The sequence below is a fragment of the Sarcophilus harrisii genome, chromosome 1 (assembly GCF_902635505.1).
Source record: "Sarcophilus harrisii chromosome 1, mSarHar1.11, whole genome shotgun sequence".
NCBI classification, from domain to species: Eukaryota; Metazoa; Chordata; class Mammalia; order Dasyuromorphia; family Dasyuridae; genus Sarcophilus; species Sarcophilus harrisii.
The window spans coordinates 409,672,378-409,691,975 of NC_045426.1; the positions used below are offsets into that span (position 1 = coordinate 409,672,378).

At 33.1% G+C, this 19,598-nt stretch overlaps 1 protein-coding gene across 1 annotated transcript in view; it reads right to left on the minus strand.

Annotated features, from left to right (window-relative positions):
* Positions 1-19,598, minus strand: part of CDH18 (cadherin 18) — a 425,120-nt gene that overhangs the window by 70,522 nt on the left and 335,000 nt on the right. The window contains exon 9 of the mRNA XM_003759639.2: positions 18,379-18,496. Coding sequence (XP_003759687.1) covers positions 18,379-18,496 — 118 coding nt within the window. The remainder of the gene's footprint in view (positions 1-18,378; positions 18,497-19,598) is intronic.

Below are 19,598 nucleotides of genomic sequence, written 5' to 3' on the forward strand. Positions count from 1 at the left end.
TCTGCTATTCCCTTCCATTTCATGATAAAATTCATCACATTCATATTCACAGATAAAAGTATTAATTCAGTATTTCCTGCTACCTTGTTTACCCCCAGTTATACATTTCTTTTCCCTTTCTCCCTTTCCCTTCCCACCCAGTATTTTGTCCCTAATTACCCTCTTCCTCAAATAGATACCCCCTTTTGCAGCTCCTCCCCCTTTCTTAAACCTTTCCCCTTCTTTTCTTATTTCTATTATCCTTCCACTTTTCTTTTTCCCTTTCCCCTCTTTCTTCCCTACAAGGTGAAGCCAGCTTTTCTATGAAGCTAAATGTGTCTCTTTGAGCCAAATCTGATGAGAGTAAGCTTCATACAATGTTCATCTCCCTCCCCTCTTTTCCTCAATTGCAAAAGGTCTTTTTTGCCTACTCATGAGATATAATTTACCCCATTTTAACTCCACTTTCCTCTTCCAGTAGAATCACCTTTCTTCCTCTAGTTTTTATTTTAAACCATCACAATAAAATCAAATTATATCTGTATGCTTCAAATATGGCCATAATAGAGATATAGACATCAAGAATTGAACATATCATCTTCCCATATAGGGATATAAACTTTTTAAGTTTTAAGAGAAATTTATTTTTTTCTTTTCTTTTTACCTTTTTTATGCTTCTCTTGAGTTCTTGATTTCAAAATCAAATTTTCTATTCAGCTCTGGTCTTTTTATTAGAAATTGATGAAATTCACCTTTTCATTGAATATCCATCTTTTTCCCTGAAAAATGATGCTCAATTTTGCTGGATAGTTGATTCTTTGCTTCAATCCAAGTTTCACTGCTTTATAGAATACCAGATTCCATGTGCTTTGATCTTTTAAAGTGGAAGCTGATAGGTCCTGGGTAATCCTGATTGTGGCTCCTTGATATTTAAATTGTTTCCTTCTAGCTGCTTGCAATTTTTTCCCCTTGATTTGACAATTCTGAAATTTAGCTACTATGTTCCTTGGAGTTTTTATTTTGGTGTCTCTTTCAGGAGGGGATAAGCAAATTCTTTCAATGGCTATTTTACTCTCTGGTTCTAGGACATTAGGACAATTTCCTTGATTATTTCTTGAAAGATGATTTTTAGGCTCTTTTTCTAATCATGGTTTTCAAGAAGTCCAATAATTCTTATATTGTCTCATTGACTTAATTCATTTCCATTTCTTCAATTCTAATTTTCAATGAATTATTTTCTTCAGTTAGATTTTTTTATCTCCTTTTTGCATTTAGCCAACCAAACTTCTAAATGAGGTGCTTTGTACATTACATTTTTTTTTTTTTTTCATTTCACAAATTGTTTTTCAGGGAATTGGTTTATTTTTCATATCTATTTTGTAAGGAGTTATATGCTTTTTCCATTTCATCAAATATGTTTTGTAAGGAGTTATATACTTTTCCAATTTCATCCATTCTATTTTTAAGGCATTTTCTTCAAATAATTTCTCTTTTTCCATTTCCATATTTTCTTGCAGAGATCTCATTTCCTTTCCCCATTTTTCTCTTAACTCTTAAGATCCTTTTTGAATTCTTCTAAAAGAGGTTTGTAGAATGGGGACCAATTCATATCACCCTTTGGTGCTTCATCTGGAGTTGATTTGCCTGTTCTTTTTCTCCATAAAAGCTATCTATGCTTAGAGTTTTTGTTTTTGTTTTTGTTTTTGGGTTTTTGGGTTTTTTTTTTTTTTTTTTTTGCTTTTTTGATCATTTTTTTAAAGGTTGAGATTTGCTCTGAAGTCAAAGAGGTAACAGCTGCTTTAATTTTTCCTGGGGCCAGTGCTGCTGACTGACTTCCAATGTTGGATAGACATGGCGAGGTCTCATATTATTCTGCAGTTCAATGGCTTACTATTTTCATTTAGTATTTACTTTGTGTGTCTCACAGCAAATCTGCTGGACCACTGGCTTGTAACCATGACAGAGTAGCCTAAGAGCCTCACAGTGGATTCTCCTGTGCATGAACAAGACAAAACCCTGGGTCCCTGCTCAGCTCCTTACCCCAGGCTCTCTGTGTTGTGTCTGTGATCAGCAGCCTCTCCCCCTGCTTGATTGAAACTGACCTTTTCTGAAGTTCCTCCAAAGTATTTTTTTTCTCAAAATTTGTTGTTTTAGAAATATTTTTGGATTCTGTCACTCCAAAACCAGTTCAGAGGCTTAATCTGCTGTTGGTTTGAGAGAATGTCATAGAAGGTCACATAGAGACATGTCTGCTCTCTGCCATCTTCATTTAATTCTTTGAGAAATGTAAATTAAAAGAACTCAGAGGTACCACTATTCACCTTTCGCAAATACTAAGATGATAGGAAAATATAATGATAAAGTTGGAGAGGATATAGGAAAAATGGGACACTACTCCATTGTTCATAGAGTTATGAATTCCTCCAATTATACTTGAAAGCAATATGGAACTGTGTCCAGAGACTATAAAACTGGACTTACTCTTTGATCTGGATCTGTATCTCAAAGAGATTGTCAAAAAGGGAAAAGGATCCAGATGTGGTAGCCAGCCTTTTTGTTGTGGCAAGGAAGTGGAAATGAATGGATGTCCATCAATTGGGGAAAGACTGAGTAAGTTATGGTATATGAATATAATGGAATATTATTGTTTATGAGAAATAATCAGCAGAATGATATCAGAAAGGCCTGGAGAGACTTAACAAGAACCGATTCTAAGTGAAGTGAGTAGAACCAGGAGAACATTGTACCTAGCAACAACAAGATTAGATAATCTTGTTTATGTAATGGTCACCTGTGACTTTTCATCAATAAGATGATTCAGGCCAATTCCACTAGATTTGTGATGGAGAGAGCTATCTGCATTCAGTGAGAGGGTTATGGCGACTAAATGTGGATCACAACATAGTACTTTCACTTTTTTATGTTATTGTTTACTTGCTTGTTTTTTCTTTTTCATATTTTTCCCCTTTAAATCTTATTTTTCTTGTGCAACATGATAAATGTGGAAATGTGTTTAGAATAATTGCACTTGTTTAACCTATGTAGAATTATTTGCTGTCTAGGGGAGAGGGTTAGAGAAGAGGAAGTGAGAAAAATAAAAACACAAGGTTTTGTAAAGGTGAATGCTGAAAATTATCTTTGCATGTATCTTAAAAAAATAAAAATCTATCATTATAAAAAAACTATTTTTGTACTGAGATAACATTAAAGTGAAAAAAAATTTAATGGACTAAGTTTACAAATTATCTTTAGGATATTCTCGCATATTCCTGAATATTTAGGGGTGGTTATTTCATCTAAAATAAAATATTTCAGAGAGATTGTAATCTTGAGCAAAGAATCTCAAAAATAATTCACCAAATCTATTTTAACTTTTAACAGAGATCAAATTTTTTGTTTACTTCTGGTTTTTTCCTTAGAAACAAATGGAATTCATTTGTTTCATTAAATGTCCATCTTCTTCCCTGGGAGAAAATGCTTAGCTTAGCTGGCTAGTTTATTCTTGGCTGCATTCCAAGTTCTTTTGCCCTTTGGAATATCATATTCCAGGCCCTTCGATCCTTTAATGTTGAGGCAGCCAGATCTTGGGTGATTCTTATTGTGGCACCTTGGTATTTAAATTGTTTTTTTTTTTTTTTTTTTTTTTTTGGCTGCTTGTAAAATTTTTTCCTTAATCTGATAGTTCTGAAATTTGGCCACAATATTCCTTGGGGTTTTTATTTTAGAGTCTCTTTCAGAAGGTGTTCGACGAATTCTTTCAATGACTATTTTACCTTCTGATTCTATTACATCTGGGCAGTTCTCTTTGATGATTTCTTGTAAAATAGTATCTAGGCTCTTTTTTTTCATCATAATTTTCAGAAAGTCCAATAATCCTCAGATTATCTCTCCTAGATCTATTTTCCAAGTCTGTCATTTTTGCAAGTAGATAATTCATGGTTTTTTTTTTCCAGTTTTCATTTTTTGCTTGACTGATTCTTGCTATCTCAATGAATCATTAGATTCTATTTGTTCAGTTCTAATTTTTAAAGAATTATTTTCTTCATTAGCTTTTTTTTTTTACTTCTTTCTGTATATATCCAATTGAGTTTTTAAATGTATTGTTTTCCTCTGTGGAATTTTTTTCCATTTCACTAATTTTTTTTTTTTAGTGAATTATTTTCTTTTTCCAATTTACAGATCCTACTTTCTTGCGAGTTCTTTGTCTTTTCCAATTCACAAATCCTACTTTCTAGTGAATTCTTTATTTTTTCCAATTCACAATTCTTACTTTCCTGAGATTTTTTTACTTTTTCCAATTCACAAATTTTGTTTCCCTGCACTTCCTGGGAATTTTTTATCTTTTTCAATTTGAATTTCAGGAAGTTGCTGCTCTCTTGTAAGGCTTCTCTTTCCTTTCCCCATTTATCTTCTAACTCTCTTTTGAGACTTTTAATGGTCTTTTCTATGAGAGCATCATGCAAAAGGGGACAGGTAACATTCCCCTTTGGGGTATTGTCTGGTGCATGTTTGCTATTAGTCTTTTCAGGTTTGCTAACCTGCTCTTTTTCTGCATAGAAGCTGTCGATAATTCTTTTCATCTTTTTATTCATGTTTTAAAGTCTTTAGGGTATGTCTCCTAGGCAAGGGGGTTACCAGTTTCTTCTGCAGAACAGGAGAAATGTAAACCGGTTTCCGACTCCGAGGTATGGGAGTGCTCTGAGTGAGAGTTTTCCCTTCCCCCAACAGGAGGTGGATTCAGCACTGGCTGAGCTATCAATGTGCCCAGTTGGGCTATGTAGGTTAGCGATTGCCCTAGGCTAGATACTAAGGGGTGAAAGTGTCACTGTCCCAGGACAGAGCCTCTTATGGGGCTGTGGGTATTAACAGCTGACTGCAAACCCTCCGATTCTACCAGAAGTCTGCCTGCCGTCTCAGCCCCAAGTCTCTGCCCCATGCAAATCGGCCCTGTGAAAGCTCTCTGGCCCCAAACCAAGCCCCCTACTGCACAGATTAGAGGCTAACCTGGGCTGTGCCCTCCTACCGTGCAGGTTCGCAACTGCCCCAAGGAAAAGTCCCGTACTGTGGGTTGGGGCTGCTAGCTTGTGCTGAGATCTGTGCTCTCACTTTTGGTTTGAGGTTCTTCTCAGAAACTAATTTCTCTCCCAGTCTACACTGATCTCCCCCCTGGCCCTGGAACAAACCTTTTTTGGCGAGACTGCAGATTTTCTTCGGCTGGTGAGTTGTTATACTTTTTATCTTTATGAATTCTAGCAGTCAAGACTATTTTTGAGGCTTGATATAATATTGATAAAGAGGGTAAGAGAAGAGCTTAGAAAGTCATTTGTGCCTTCTCTGCCATCTTGGCTCCACCCCCTAACTTTTAACAGAGAAAGAAATTAAAATAAAAATGTTGAATTAGTATGATGATGCATGGATATTTAGCATTTTGGGGAAAAGGTTGGACATATAGAAGTGGAAAGAAGTGTGCTTTTGATAGAGGCCAGTGCTGAATCAGCAATTCCAAGGCTTTGTCATAATCTCTGGCACTTTGAATATAAATTTCTCTTTGGGAAGAGAAAAGAAATAGGAATTGGTGTTATAGTTCCAGAGCTCAAATTCTAGTTCCTCCTTTTATTCCCTATATACCTTTGTCCACAACCCTTGATTACTTCTTCTTAAGGCTCTATATCTGCATAATGAGTAGTTTAGCTTAGACAATAACTAAACTTTTTCCAAAAGTTAATAATATTATTTCCTATGGAAATATCAAAAAGATTATGAGTCAGCAAAGTTACTTTTCCTTAGGGAGAATCTAAGTAAATAAGGGATTTTATTTTAAAAACTTTCAGGGTAAACAAGTATGATTCCTCTGTCCCTGACATGTCCAGTAAGTTCACTCTTTTCTAAAAGCAATTGGAAGCCATTCAGTCTCTTTCACACCAATTTCATGGAGGATTGAATGAAGAAGCCAAAGTAAAGAAGAGAGCCAAAGAATGTGCCAATCAAAAGACCCAAAATCCAAGACCTTTAAGAAATTAGAAAGCTAAGAGCTGAGATGATGAAATTTGGCACATGAAGACAAAACAAGGTGCAGAATCTGCTGAAGTTGGCAAAGTAAAAAGTGACTGGCAAGAGCTGAGGCATGGCAGGCCATGAGGTCATGGCAAGCACATTTGGCAGTCTTTTGAAGTCTATGGACATCTCAGAATGTTTTTACATATAGGAAGTGTAACACCTAGGATTACAAATGAAGCAATAGGGTGATGTAGTGGACCTGGAGCCAGATCTGAGCTGTGTGATCCTGGCCAACTCATTTGATCTATTTTTGTCACACAATCTTTATAGGTGAAATAGGTATAATATCACCTTCCCAGGATTGTTGTAAGGATGAAATGATTTGAGTAAAATTCTCTATAAATCTAAAAGATCTATATAAATGTTTGATATTATTACAGTTATATTAAAAAGTTGTGTTTTTGAAAATAAACCTCTTAAGTCACACATCAAGAACCCCTGAACTAGAGGGTGGCCACTTGGAAAAAATTATTGCTACTAAGAAGAATAAATGGCACTAAAAGGTACTGAAGGAGCATAATAGCATACTCACACTCTTTGATAGGTAGCTGGACTGGTAGGCAGCAACATATCCTGCCTCTAATTTTTTTCAGATATAAAGATAGCAGGGACCCTAGAAATCAAGAACTGTAATCCCTCATTTTGTAAGTATTCAAATGGTCCAGAACAATAAAAAAAATTGCCTAATGTCACATAGGTAAGACATGGCAGAGCTTCAAACTCAGATTTTGTCTCAAAATACATTATTCTTTCAACCATACCATGTTTTCTTTGTCTTTCAAACCCAAGAATTTGGAGGATTGATAGAATTCTATTCTCTTCTTTGTGCAAAGGATTGGTTATACTTGTCATAGTTCTGGATCAAACTCTTCTAATGTAGCTGGCAAACATAGTTTCCCTCATAACTGGATCAACTCAGACCTAAATTCCTTAGCTTCTTTTTCTAGCTTGCTCTTGGATTTCTTCAATTGGGATAATAATCCTTACTCTTTTATATTGGTGATATGACAAAGAATTATAAAGGGCCTGTGGCTCTAGCAACAATGTTTTATTGAGCTATTCATATATGTCTAGTTACTGTCCAATGCTTTGCAGGATCTTGCTGGGCAGGTTTTAATCTCAGTGCTTCTTAGAAAAACATGATTCAGCTTAAACAAAAATAGGACTGGGTTTTAAAAATAAATCCTACGGGCAAAACAAAATCTCATATTGGAGCCCAAAGATACCAAGTGTCTTTGGAACTGCTAAAATTGTGTTTTGTTTAGAAAATGTTGAATAATTAGCTTCCATATGTCCCTTGCAATTTCAGCTGTTTTCCCATTCTTAGCTTGATAATGCAGGCAGCAGGATATTTGAAATACTGAACTGAAAATTCTAGACATATCCTGATGGCCTATTAAAATCACATTGCCAAATTTATCATGACTCTAAAATCCTTAATAAGCTATAGATCTGGGACTTTAATTGGCCAGATTTTGTTTTAGAGAGAGCATCTTCAACCAAAATTTTAGTAAGAACAATCCATTGCTTTAAGATTTGTCTCTCTCCCCAACCCTCATTGAAGTCTTTTTGATGGCACTTAGGCCTATTCATAAATGAGTCTCTATAACAGAAAATCTATGCATAAAGTATGACAGCTTGTGATTCAGTGAAAGAATACAAAATCTGGCTTATGTGTGATCCTGGACAAATCCCTTAATCTTCCTAGAGCTTTATCAACTTCCTCATGAGTAAAATCAAGGAATCAATCTAGAGAGTCAGATTCTTCCTTGCCCTAATAGTCTGTGAATCTATGTAATATAATTATAAACTCAGTTACTCTTATTTTGTCCTCATCTTTAATTCAATCCAATAATAATTTACTAAGTGTATACTGTGTATCAAACACTGTGGTAGGCATTAGGAATACAAAAAAAGTCCAAAGTGGTTAATAATAAAAGTAAATCTGTTTCAGTTCATCAGCATGTCAGAGCACTATCTCCAAATATTCCTTTAGCTCCTTAAGAGTTTACAAGGAAAGTGAATCACAGATCTAAAAATAAAAAAAAAAATTAAAGGGGATCTACTTTTGGAGGAAATACATGTAAAATGTTATTTATCACAATACTTCAGAGTTGGGGGATGGAGTGGGAGGAGAGAAACTTCTTAAAGCTTTATAGCTTATATGCATATATATATATAATGTGTGTACATGTATGCATATATGTATATATACATATGTTAATATTTATTAAAATTTATATGTTTATTTTTAAATGTAATTTTGATTGATTTATTTCCTGGCTTTTTGAAAATAAGATTGCTAGAATGAAGCTACCTTTAACCTATATATGCTTCTGTTTATACTCAGGCTTATACCCAAAAGAGCTTTTGGTTAACTCTTCCAGGAAGCCTATCAGTCCACTACATGAAATGAATATATAATAATGCATATAATAAATGCACAAATGAAAGTATAACCCCAGAAATAAAATATTAAAATGATGGTTTAAGGTCAAGTAGAAGTCAAAATAGAAAAAGGTATGCTAGAAAGAGTCTAGTTTTACATTTTTCATTTTATCTGGATTTATATAATAGCTTTTTTCATATAATTCATTTATGCAAGTTTCATTTATTCATTCATTTAAGAAAACATATTGAATACAATGTTATATGTTTCTATTTAAATGTTACATTATCTCATCAGATTAAAAACTTATTTTAGAGCAAATTATTTATTTTTATTGATCCACAATATCTATCATCATGGTATTTTAATAATTGCTACTCTGTTTATTATTGAACTAGAATGGATTGGATTGTACCAACTACATTCAAGTATTATGTTAACCCCTCCACTGTATACAAAGAATAATTAGACATGGTCCTTAGTCCCAAAAAGCCTGTAAACAGAAAGAATAGTCCAAATTAGTGAGAATGATGAATGCTCTGAAGTGGCTGCATTTATTTGAATTTTTACTATTTAAAATTACCATTAGGTGAAATATGGCAATTATTTTCAACCAATGAAGACATTCTGAAGACAGGAAGATTCATTATTCCTATTAATCTGACAACTTGAATGAGTTTGTGCCATTTTTCACTCATGTACAATTTTTCATGACCCCATTTGAGGTTTTCTCAAAAAATATAACTGGAAGTTATTTGTCATTTCCTTCTCTGGGTCATTTTACAGGTGAGAAAACTGAGGCAAACAGAATTAATGACTTTCCCAGGGTCACACAGATAGCAAAAGTCTGAGGCCAGATTTGAACTAATAAAAATGAGTCTTCCTGATTCCAGGATCTATTCACTGTATTCATTGAGCCACCTAGTCATCTCTTGAATGTGTTTTGTTACTATACAAGAGGTATAAAAAAAAAAAAGTTACAGAGTTCATAGGAGATTAAAAACAACAGCAACAACAATTCATATCTGGCTGGGGGAAATCAGTTTTTGCAATGAGAAAATAGCAATTAGTCTTACATGACATTTGGGAGGAAGATGGGTAGAAAACAAGGGTAAAAAAGGATATTGAAGATAAATTAGGAAGAGCTTCAAATCCCAGACTATGAATGTTATTCTTTGAGAAACAAAAAGTCATTAAAGTGGAATGGGGTGATATTATTAGAGCTATGCTTTACTCTAGGAAGATCATTTTGTGAAGAATGGATTAGAGGGGCAAGAAACTGACCTTTAAGCAGCAAGTCTTCTTAAGAGGCTATTATGATAGTCCCAGTGAAAGGTAATAAAGATTTGACCTAGTGTGTTGGCAGTTGCAATGAAAAAAAGGGCTATTATAAGAGTTACTCCAGGGATAGAACAAAACTTTTTCTACTAACATAGACTGTGATATTTTGTACCAATTTCAGGGGATATTAGAAAAAATATGGCAGAGTTTTAATAATCAACCAATACATCTCCACAGTTTTTGAAGTTTTAAGACAACCAATAAAGATGTCTTACTTAAGGTAATGAGTTCCATTGTAAAAATGCTATGAAGGTCTTTCTTCAGCATTTTCCTTTATCTTCAACACCTTTAAAATTAACTGGCAAAGGATGAAAACTGTCAAGAGATATGTTGCTGGTATATCTGGAAATGAATACTTGTTATCACTTTTAATAAATTGTCTTAACTTTACTAGTCTATTTAAAACCTTAGAGGAAGAGGGTGACAAGCTATTTATTTTTACCCTTGTGTCCTAAAACTTGTCCCAAAAAGAATATTCCATGTCTGTCTTTGTGACTACACTAGTTCATTCATTCATCCACTAAAAAATTCAACTATCATCATTTATTATCTCATAATATGTCAACACTGTTCTGAATATTAAGATGAATATTATCTTATCCCCTTAGTAGGGGAAGATATTAGCATATGAGTATGGGTCTTTCATAAAGATGAGATGTGATAAAGTTTAAAGATAGTATATATGCAAATGTAAAATATTAGTTTTGGAGGTGGTGTAATAAAGTAGAAAATTTGGAATGATGTACCCTAGTGCAAGAAAAAAATAGTACTAATATATCTCTGTGGAGTCAAGAAGACCTGAGTTTAAATCCAGCCTCAGATACTTTCTAGCTATATGACCCTAGAGGAAAAAGAAAAAGGAAAGAAAGAAATGTAGAATAAGTTCACAGTGATAGCTATAAAATTGTGATGTAGAAATGAGTTATAATACTGAATGAGAGACCAGAGACTAGAAAAAAAGTTAAAAGAATAGCATTATTTTTATTTCTTGTAGATGCAATAGGGGTTAATTGACTTGCCCAGTGTCACATGACTAAAAAGTGTTAAGTGTCTAAGGCTGGATTCAAATTTAGGTCCTCCAAATTCCAGAGCTGGTACTCTATCTAAAGTATAATTCAGCTTCTCCAACTTTTGTTCTTTTTCCTGAGGCAATTGAGGTTAAGTGCCTTGCCTAGAGACACACAGTTAGGAAGTGTTAAGTATCTAAGGCTAGATTTGAACTCAGATCCTCCTGACTTCAGGGCTGGTGCTCTATCCACTGCGTCATCTAGCTGCCCCAACTTTTGTTCTTTTAAGATGTATTACTTTATAGATATAAGATTCTTCCATGTGGAGGAGCCTTTACTTTATAGATATAATATTCTTCCATGTGGAGGAGCCTATGTATAAGACTCTGATCATATATAATGGAACTAATATGCTCCTTGATATGGAATATGTGCAAATATTCTGCTGTTAACTCTGGTTTACTAACAATGTGATGAAGAATTTGCTGTTTGATTTTATATCCAGAACTGGAATACATTCAAAAGGCACCAGTATACTAGACCCTTGTCTTTAGGCTGACAATTTTTATCTCTGATTTCACTTTGGGGGGAGAGATGGAATCCTGTAAGAGGGGAGGCCCTGATAACTTTGCAGCCCAGGAATGTAAACCTCTATTATTTGTCTCTTTGTGTTTATTTTTTTCTCTTTTAGGTGATGGACATGTTGTTATCATTTACAAGTCATGGGGTCAGAAGTCTGGGATGAGAATTCTTTCTGGGATTGATGTCTATGCTGAGATTTGACAGAAATCAAACAGTAAAAAAATCAAAGTACTGGGTACCTATATGATCTAACCCAACAGTAACTGAGAATCCAACTGATCTCAACTCATAGCCACCTAGTGATTATGACACTTTCAGAGTGAACTTGATGGAATAAATTCTATGTGGGAAAAAGATATATGCTTGAGCCTGTTCTCTTGAAGGATTGGAGAGATTTGGGGGGAGAAATTTAGGTGATGGGGATAATGTTGTTACTTTTGTTCTTGCTCTATGTTTTCAGTAATATGTCATTATAAAAACGAATTTGATGATATTAATTGCTTAACTGGAACTGGGTACTATTGACTGATGGCTAACACTGTGAAGTAGTTTACATAGGAATAGTGCTCATGCCAATAGCATTATGGAGAAATACTTTAAATTGTTTGGTTCCCTAAAGCCCTAAAAGGTAATTATAGCCAATCTTGTTCCTGAACAATGACTTCAAGACATACAAAAGCAAGATAAATTGTGATTAAGAAAAAATAGTTACCTCATTTGTAAAATTAGAATGTTATTTTATTTGACTTCTAAGATCACATCCAAATTTGAATCAATAATTCTATGTCAGAATTATGAAATATTTGGATAGATTGATTAGAAATGTTGAAAAACCTCCAATCTTGGAATTTTTTCTTTAAAAAAGAGAAAAAAATAACTATATATATACTGAGTTACTTAAAAAGAAGAGATTGGGGGAAATGGTCATATATTTGGTTAGATTGATTAGAAATGTAGAAAAACCTCCAATCTTGGAATTTTTTCTTTAAAAAAGAGAAAAAAAATAACTATATATGTACTGAGTTACTTAAAAAGAAGAAATTGGGGGAAATGGTCATTTTAGAAGGTTTCAAATCTCTTCATATTTTTGTTTAATAGTTCTAAGATTTTAAAATTATAGAAGAACTAAAGAAGAAAAAAGAAAAAGAAAAAAGAAAGTAAGAAAAAAGATAAAGATATCTTGGAAAAATTTCAAAAAGACAAATCAAAACAGAACAGGACAACTTGGAAATTATGTACCATCCTTACTTTTCTTTCCCTGCTTCTATTTTTTTTTTAAATATGAGTCAGCTTTTCTTTTGTTGTTATTTTGAGTAGGAGGATAGGAAAATGAGAAAAGGTATATATTGTCAGATCTTAGAGAAAAGTTTAGGGGGAGGAAATCCCAAAAAAGAGTTTAAAATCACCAGGTAAAAGCAATGAGATAATTATATTACAGCCAAAAAAAAGAGAGGGAGGATGAGAAATAAAATCACTGCCAACAGACATATTTTGCTGTTTTCCCTTTGAACGGGAAACTTTTATAAAGAATATTTAGTTCAACTTTGGTCAAAAACTTGGATCACATTAGAGTATGAAAAATGTCATTGCTAAAGATGGTGATGAAGGAAGGTCTAGAAATGAAAGAGCAGAGGGTGGCAAAAAAAAAAGTCTACCTCCTACCTCCACCTATTCAACAAAGCTAAAGAAATTAAGAAATTGTATTAGTTCCTAAGATTTATCTGGAGCTTTTTGAAAATAGGATTGACTTATTCCCAATTTCATTTATGCACTGTGCCCTAAGTCTTTTTTTTTTTTTTTTAATCTCTGTCACTATTGTAATTGTGCAGTATTTTCACAGAACAATTATCACTCATTTATATATCCAACCCCAAAGTTTCAGTGCCATTTTAAGCTTTCATAACTTCAAGGACACCCTGTTAATATTTTACAATTTATATAGTAATTTCTAATAATCTTTAAAGTTAGATAATGCATTCTCATTTTATAGATGGGGAAATTGAAAATGAGGATAAGAAAAATTAAATGACTTGACAGTCAATAATGTATCCAGACTCTGCAGCTTTCATTCCTAATTGACAACCCAAAATTCCCTCTTTTAGTGTTTAAAACAATTATAAACACTGCACAAGTTTTATAAAATGTAAAAGATAAACTTAACTACAACTCTAAAGGACAAGTTAAAAACTAAAATTCTGTGGAAATCAACACAATATACTCACATAAGCACATACAATCACAATAATCAAAATATATGGACCACCCACAACACATTTGGAGTGTACCATTTGAAAGAATAGTTTCAAATCACTTATTAAAAAAATTAAATAAAGGATATTGTTGAAATAGTCTATTTTTACCTCAAACACAAAGTAAAGACTAAAAAATATAATGAATTTTATGTTTTTCAAACAGAAACTTGCAATGGATGCAATGCTACATTTTTTAATTTTAAAAAATCATAAAGATATTTTGGATGACATTTAAAAAATTGAGCACTGAGGGTTTGAAAATTGTATCATGGAGAAATGTCTTTTTAGTGATAAAGTTTTTATTTCATCACTTTATTCATCATTTTATTTCATATGGTAGTGCAAGAGAGTAAGTCTTCATGAATCCAGATAAGGAGGTTGAAGGGGGGATTCTTTCTCTACAATAACAATTCTATTTTACATGAATATTTATGAAACAAAAATACATTTATTAAATTAAACTAGAGTTAGGAGTTTTACAAAATTTAAATAACACAGTCTCTACCCTTATGCAGAGAACATAATTTCATAAATATATATAATATGAGAACAATAACAAGATAAAATGATGTATAAATACATGAGTAAAATGAGGTATATGGTACAGTAAATCATCACTGAAAGGAGACATCAGGGAAGAATTCATATTGAATTGCAAAGGATGGGAAATAATTCTTCCACTGACTTAGTAATCATGGTCACATCTCTTTATTTTCCCATCTGCTTCTTCTTACCAGTGAATACACTCCCAATTTCCTTCTCTCCCCCAAAACAAAAATAAACCAAAAAAATCCAACAATCTTTGTTTCCTCCAAAATTTTGTTCATAAAACATCTTCTATATAAAGCCCTTTTTGGACCCAAGTCCCCAGGTGCTAGTGATCCCATACTTTCCAAATTACCTTGGATTTATTTTATATATATTAAACTCCTAGATTTCTTGTCTAGATAAAATTGAGTTAGATTCTGTTACTCCTTTACAATCTTCTAAGTATTTTGTTCTACCCTATGGAAAACAACATACTTGAGGAAAAACTTTCCTTTAGTTGTTTGGTTATGCATAACTATTCATGACCCTATTTGGGGTTTTCTTGGCAGACAGTGAAGGAAGGCATTTTCTTTTTTTAGCTCATTTTATAGCTAATAAAATTGAATCAAACAGGATTAAGTGGCTTCCCTATGTTCACATAGCTAGTATGTCTGAGGTCAGATTTGAAGTCAGAGAGATGAATGTTCTTTACTCCAGATCCAGCACTCTATCCACTATTCCACTTGGTTGCCCTTAAAAATTGGGTTCATGAATTTCTGATCATTCCTTAAGGATCTCACAAGCTATTTGCTCATTTTCTTTGATGATTTCAAATATTATCAGTCCCTTTCTGAGTCCTAACCTTGGCATCAGTATTTGGAATACTCCCAAACTATTTTGCTTTCTCTGGAGATATCAATAATTTTAGGTCCTTGGGAGGCCTATTTTGTATCACTCTTTTCTTGAATACTCTTTTTGAAACAAATTCACAATTTGGACATTAGAATCATCATCACCTAGCATTTATATAGTGCTTTAAGGTTTGCAAGGGATTTTAAAATATTATTTTATTTTATCCTCAAAAACACCCTGAGAAGTAGAGGATATTATTCTATCTCTGCTTTATGGATGAAGAAACTATGGTTGTCAGAGGTTAAGTTTCTAGCCTGGAATTCTGCAGTTAGTTTTTGACATCAAATTTGAACTCAGGTTTTCTGGACTTTAGGTCTGAATTCCTTTCTTCATCCTCTCTTCTACTTAATTGCTCAAAAAGCTGGTTCTGCCTTCTTGGTGAAGCTCTATTTCTTTACTCTCCAGAGTAAAGGAAAGGTCATTTTGTATGTTTATTAATTTCTCCTCATCCAAAATCAGAATAAATTTTTTTTTTTAGATTTGCTGTGCAAATTCTCATCTAACCATGCCATCAGCAGAGATTCCAGGATACAGGCATTTATATTTGCTCCTTATTTTTTCAATTTCTTTAAACAATAATGCCAGATAATTTATAGAAAATCCTAGACTTTGATGATATATAATGAATTATTTTCAATACAATTCTAGGATTTTATTTTTAAATAAGGGTCAGGGTCATCATTTCTCTTTGAAGAAGGGAGTATTTCATACATAACTGAGGGAGGAAAGCTATCTTCTTAAAAGAAGAGTTACTAGAGAAACTGGGCTAATTTATGTGTAGAATGATGTATAACTCTGAGTACAACAATCATTTTCTAAAGTAAGAAAGTAGATGAAAGTATGTATTTAAAAATCCAAACAGATGACTAGTAATAAATGTGTGAACACATATTTATTAGAAAATCTGTTCTCTCACTGATGCCTATAAGATTTATACAGGCACCTTACATTTAGAATTAAAAGTAGGAATTAAGCTTGCAAATCCTTTTTCATCACATAAAGCCTAGTCCCTTTAGAGAGAAACTGAAGATCATAAGACAGAACACACTTATTCTGGTAGTCTAATAATGACTTTAAATTGGGAGATTAGGTAACATTTCTACAATTTCCCCAAAAGTTTCTCTCTCTCTCTCTCTCTCTCTCTCTCTCTCTCTCTCTTTCTCTCTCTCTCTCTCTCACACACACACACACACACACATACACACATACCCCTATGCTGTTAATTTTTAGATGTATCAATATATAAAGCGATATGATATTAATGTTAATGATCACTGGGGAAACTAATAATTTAAAATTCAAATAATGGAGTGATGATTAAATATATAAAAATGTGATTTAATTTGTAAATCTCTGATGGAAAGAGAAAGTGTCATAGCACTGAAAGCAAATTCTCATGAAATTCTTAAGGAAAAAAATTCTCATAATAAAAAGGACTTACCCAAATGAAGTTTCTTGAAACAGAAAAAAAAAGCAAAAAAAAAAAAAAAAAACTTCACAATCATAGATATCTTTAAAAAGCGTGCTGTACTTTTAAATGAAACTATATTATTTATATTAGCCTCATAGGACCAGAACTACAAAACAAAAGAAAGTATTTTCCTATATTAATGTTACACATAACTTCCATATTTTCCTCATACCAAGTTCTAGAATAAATAGGAAAAAAGAAACCCTTGAAAAGATAATAGATTCTATTTCATTAGTCTCAATCAAAAATATGTAGTTGATGTCAATGTCCTATTTCTCCACCTCTCCATACAATCAGATCAGATCCAAAGTTCTCAAGACAGTATACAATATATTAAAATCTGCTTTAATCTACTCTTCTGCCCTTGTTTTCAAATACATTTCTGTACAAATATATCTTCAGCTGCACTGATTCATTAATTGTTTCCTGAATATAATACATAAATTTTTACCCCTACCTTTGCTCATATTGTTCCACTCTCTCCAACAAAAAATATCCTCTACTTTGTGCACTATAAATTTGAATGCTACCTCATCTCTCAAAATGTTACATTCTTTGAAAAATTTTCTCTGCCCAGCCAGTATGCAATGATCTTTGTCTTCTACATTTATATAGAACATAGTATATTATTTATTTTACATAAGAATATAAGTCAACATATCTGCTTTTTGTTCTTCCTAGTTATCTCCATGCTGTAACATTTACACTCTAGTCATCATCCTCATCCTTTTCCCACCTTAACCTTGGACCCTGCCCTGGAACTGAAAGCTCTGGTAAGTGGGGTATCACTTAATTTTGCCTCAGCTCAGGACTCTATATACACATCAAGCCACAGGCATTTCTTTTTCTGACATCACTCTTCCATCTCCCTTTTATAGAAAATCTTTTACTAAATTTCAACTTTTTCACCTATAAAATGAATGGCTTGAATGAAATGTTCTCATTTAACTCTCACTGTTCCCATATTTCATCATTCTAAAAAAGGTTTTCTATTTTTAGAAAAAAGGTTTCTGTTTTCAATTTTATTTATATGTATGTAACTCCTATTTTTCCAATAAGCTTGTAAACGTATAGAGAATAGTATGATTTTGTAGGCTTTACCATCTGCCCAGAGTTCCATTTCTGACTTCTGATAAAAGTGTGTGCAGTAAGTCAAGAGAAAGAAGGAACTGAGTATTTTATTCAAATCATATAGGTTCAGAATATCACTAGGAGCATATGGCAACAACTTAACCAAAATATATTAAGTCAGTAGGATGAAAGGTGAAAACCAACAGAATTCTATATATCTGTGTTTTATATGGTTGTCTTTAGGTAAAATATGGTTGATGCAAATGCCTAAAAAACTGGTCACCAGTTTAGAATTATTACAAATCTGCTATAGAAGCTGAAACAGAATATTCTGGTTTCCTACAATATACAAGAAGCCAAGGGACAGGCAATTCAATCTTTTTCCCATAATTCTCTAACAATATGCTTTTTAAAAATGTATTTTCCAGCCTTCTGTAGAAAACCATTTCTAATATTAAGTCAGCACAATCTCCATGCTAGACTTCGATATGCATGCTTATATAGTGAACATGGTTGTCAGCTAGAATTCATCTAAAATTTTGCCCACAAGCAAATGACATATAAATTTCTTGTTTCATTGCTAGCTTCAGAATAAATCCAATAAAAGTTATTTCTACATATGGTTCAATTTTAAATACAAGCTATTCAGAGATTATAACACATTTAGCATCAAACTGATGGCTGACTTTGCAAGCTGTTCAGAAAAAAAGAGGAAAATTGTTCTAGTCACCCATAGAAGATTATAGCAAAAGAAACTTCAGAAATACTTAGAAGAGCACTTTCATTTACCCTCATTGTCCTTCAGTGTAAAGTTGGGGTTCAGAGCCAGACCTTCATCCAGAAAGAAGTGGAATCTTGGTCCATTTGCAAAATCATCTTTATCAGTGGCACTGATTGTATGTATAACCTGAAATGGGAAAAATAATATATTGAAATTAGCCCAGATATCACTTAATTTCCATTATATTTTATTTAAAAAAACCCAAATGATTCAAAACTAGAAAATTCTCAAATTAACCCCCACTTTCGGAAGTCCACAAATTCTCCTTATTAAAAAGTACCCATTGCCTTATTTTTCCTAGCATAAATATTTTTGGAACAACATTGTGGAATAAGTTATAACCATCCATGCTTTATTATTTTCTTCTGTGACTCAACCATGTTTATTCTAAGATTTCTTTATCACAGGATGTACCTTGGGGCTTCTTAGATATAAAATTCTATATAAACACCTGTTTGGGGAGACATGAAATATGGCTCAAACAAGTATAAATGCCCCAGTGTTGATGTAAAATATTCTAAGCAATAAGAGCTGGTTTCAGTCAATAAATGCCAACAAAAGTGAATCATAAAATTTACTAGTAGGGAGTGCAGAGGTCATCTAATTTGAACCCCAGACAGGCCAGGTTAAATTGCCAAAAGCCACACAGCTAGTTAGCAGCATAATCAGAAAGAAAGAGGCAGGTCTTCTGACCCCTAGCCCAGCATTATTTTCAGTGCTGCTTCTTTTTACCATCCTTCCACTCTTACATTGCTAAGATAGAAGACTTGTTAAAATTCAGAACTGACAGACATTTTGGACCAAAACTAACTAGAAATCCTTAAACAGAATTGAATACCAGATTGCCTGAAAGCAGAGAAAAAAAAAAAAAAAAAAAAAAAAAGCAAGTGACCAAAATAATTCCATAGCATCTCACCTCTTAAAAAGTAGGAAAAAAAAACCTTTTTTGTACCCAATTTGGAATTGTGTGTCCCACTTTCAAGCCAGTGACCTTCAGCTATTGTTTAGAAAAACAGTACCTACAGAGAGTGTCTCAAATGGAATGTGGAAAAATTATAGGATAGGTTAAGCAAACAAATGGACAAGAACAACATCAAGAACAACAAAAAATATGGGCTTATTTTGATTTAATTCCTCATCTAGTTTTTCCTATCTTTCTGCTTCCAAGGCAGCCTTTAGAAAGCAACCCCAGCTGCCAGTAATAGTGTTTCTGCACACAGCTCTTAAG